Consider the following 792-nt stretch of genomic DNA (forward strand, 5'->3'; position numbering starts at 1 on the left):
ACATCAGACACCTGCCTACACATCAGACACCTGCCTATACATCAGACACCTGCCTATACATCAGACACCTGCCTATACATCAGACACCTGCCTACACATCAGACACCTGCCTATACATCAGACACCTGCCTATACATGACACATCAGACACTTGCCTATACACCAGACACCTGCCTATACATGACACATCAGACACCTGCCTACACATCAGACACCTGCCTATACATCAGACCCTCGCCTCTCAACGGAAGACTCCCTGGAGTCAGCGGCCTGGTCTGGGAGGTCCGGGTTGGTGTAGACCTTCTTGAGGGCCTCGAGCACCGAGACGCCGTCGCAGAAGACGCGGTAGGTGAGCAGGAAGGTGTTCAGGAAGTCGATCGAGAGGAACCTCAGGTCTGTCAACCTCTCCAGCAGCCGCTCCGGCGTCGCGTATCTGATGTGGGGTACCTGTAGGCAGATACTTCAGTGAGGTAACTGTAGGCAGATACATGAGTGGGGTACCTGAAGGCAGATACTTCAGTGAGGTACCTGCACGCAGATACATGAGTGGGATACCTGCGAGCAAATATAATAGTTGTGTCAGGCAGCGACAGGGAGACTTGGATCCATTCTCTAAAAAAAACCCACTGCCAAGTATAGAACCTCGACACTACCTTCCCAGACCAGGGCCTATACTTGCAAAAAAAGTTAAGAGATCGTAAGTTCATCAGCCAATCATTGACGGTCTTTCAAGCAAAATCCACCAATCATAGACAAGAAAATAGAGCGTAAGTACTTACGTTCACTTAGCGA

At 50.4% G+C, this 792-nt stretch overlaps 1 protein-coding gene across 1 annotated transcript in view; it reads right to left on the reverse strand.

Annotated features, from left to right (window-relative positions):
• Nucleotides 1-219: 219 nt before the first annotated feature.
• LOC108665465 (ras-specific guanine nucleotide-releasing factor 2-like) overlaps nucleotides 220-792 on the reverse strand; it is a 34,921-nt gene continuing 34,348 nt past the window's right edge. The window contains 1 exon segment of the mRNA XM_047882273.1: nucleotides 220-447. Within this exon segment, the coding sequence (XP_047738229.1) occupies nucleotides 220-447 (228 nt within the window).

This window comes from Hyalella azteca, unplaced genomic scaffold, assembly GCF_000764305.2.
Source record: "Hyalella azteca isolate HAZT.00-mixed unplaced genomic scaffold, Hazt_2.0.2 contig10063, whole genome shotgun sequence".
In the NCBI taxonomy this organism is placed as follows: Eukaryota; Metazoa; Arthropoda; class Malacostraca; order Amphipoda; family Hyalellidae; genus Hyalella; species Hyalella azteca.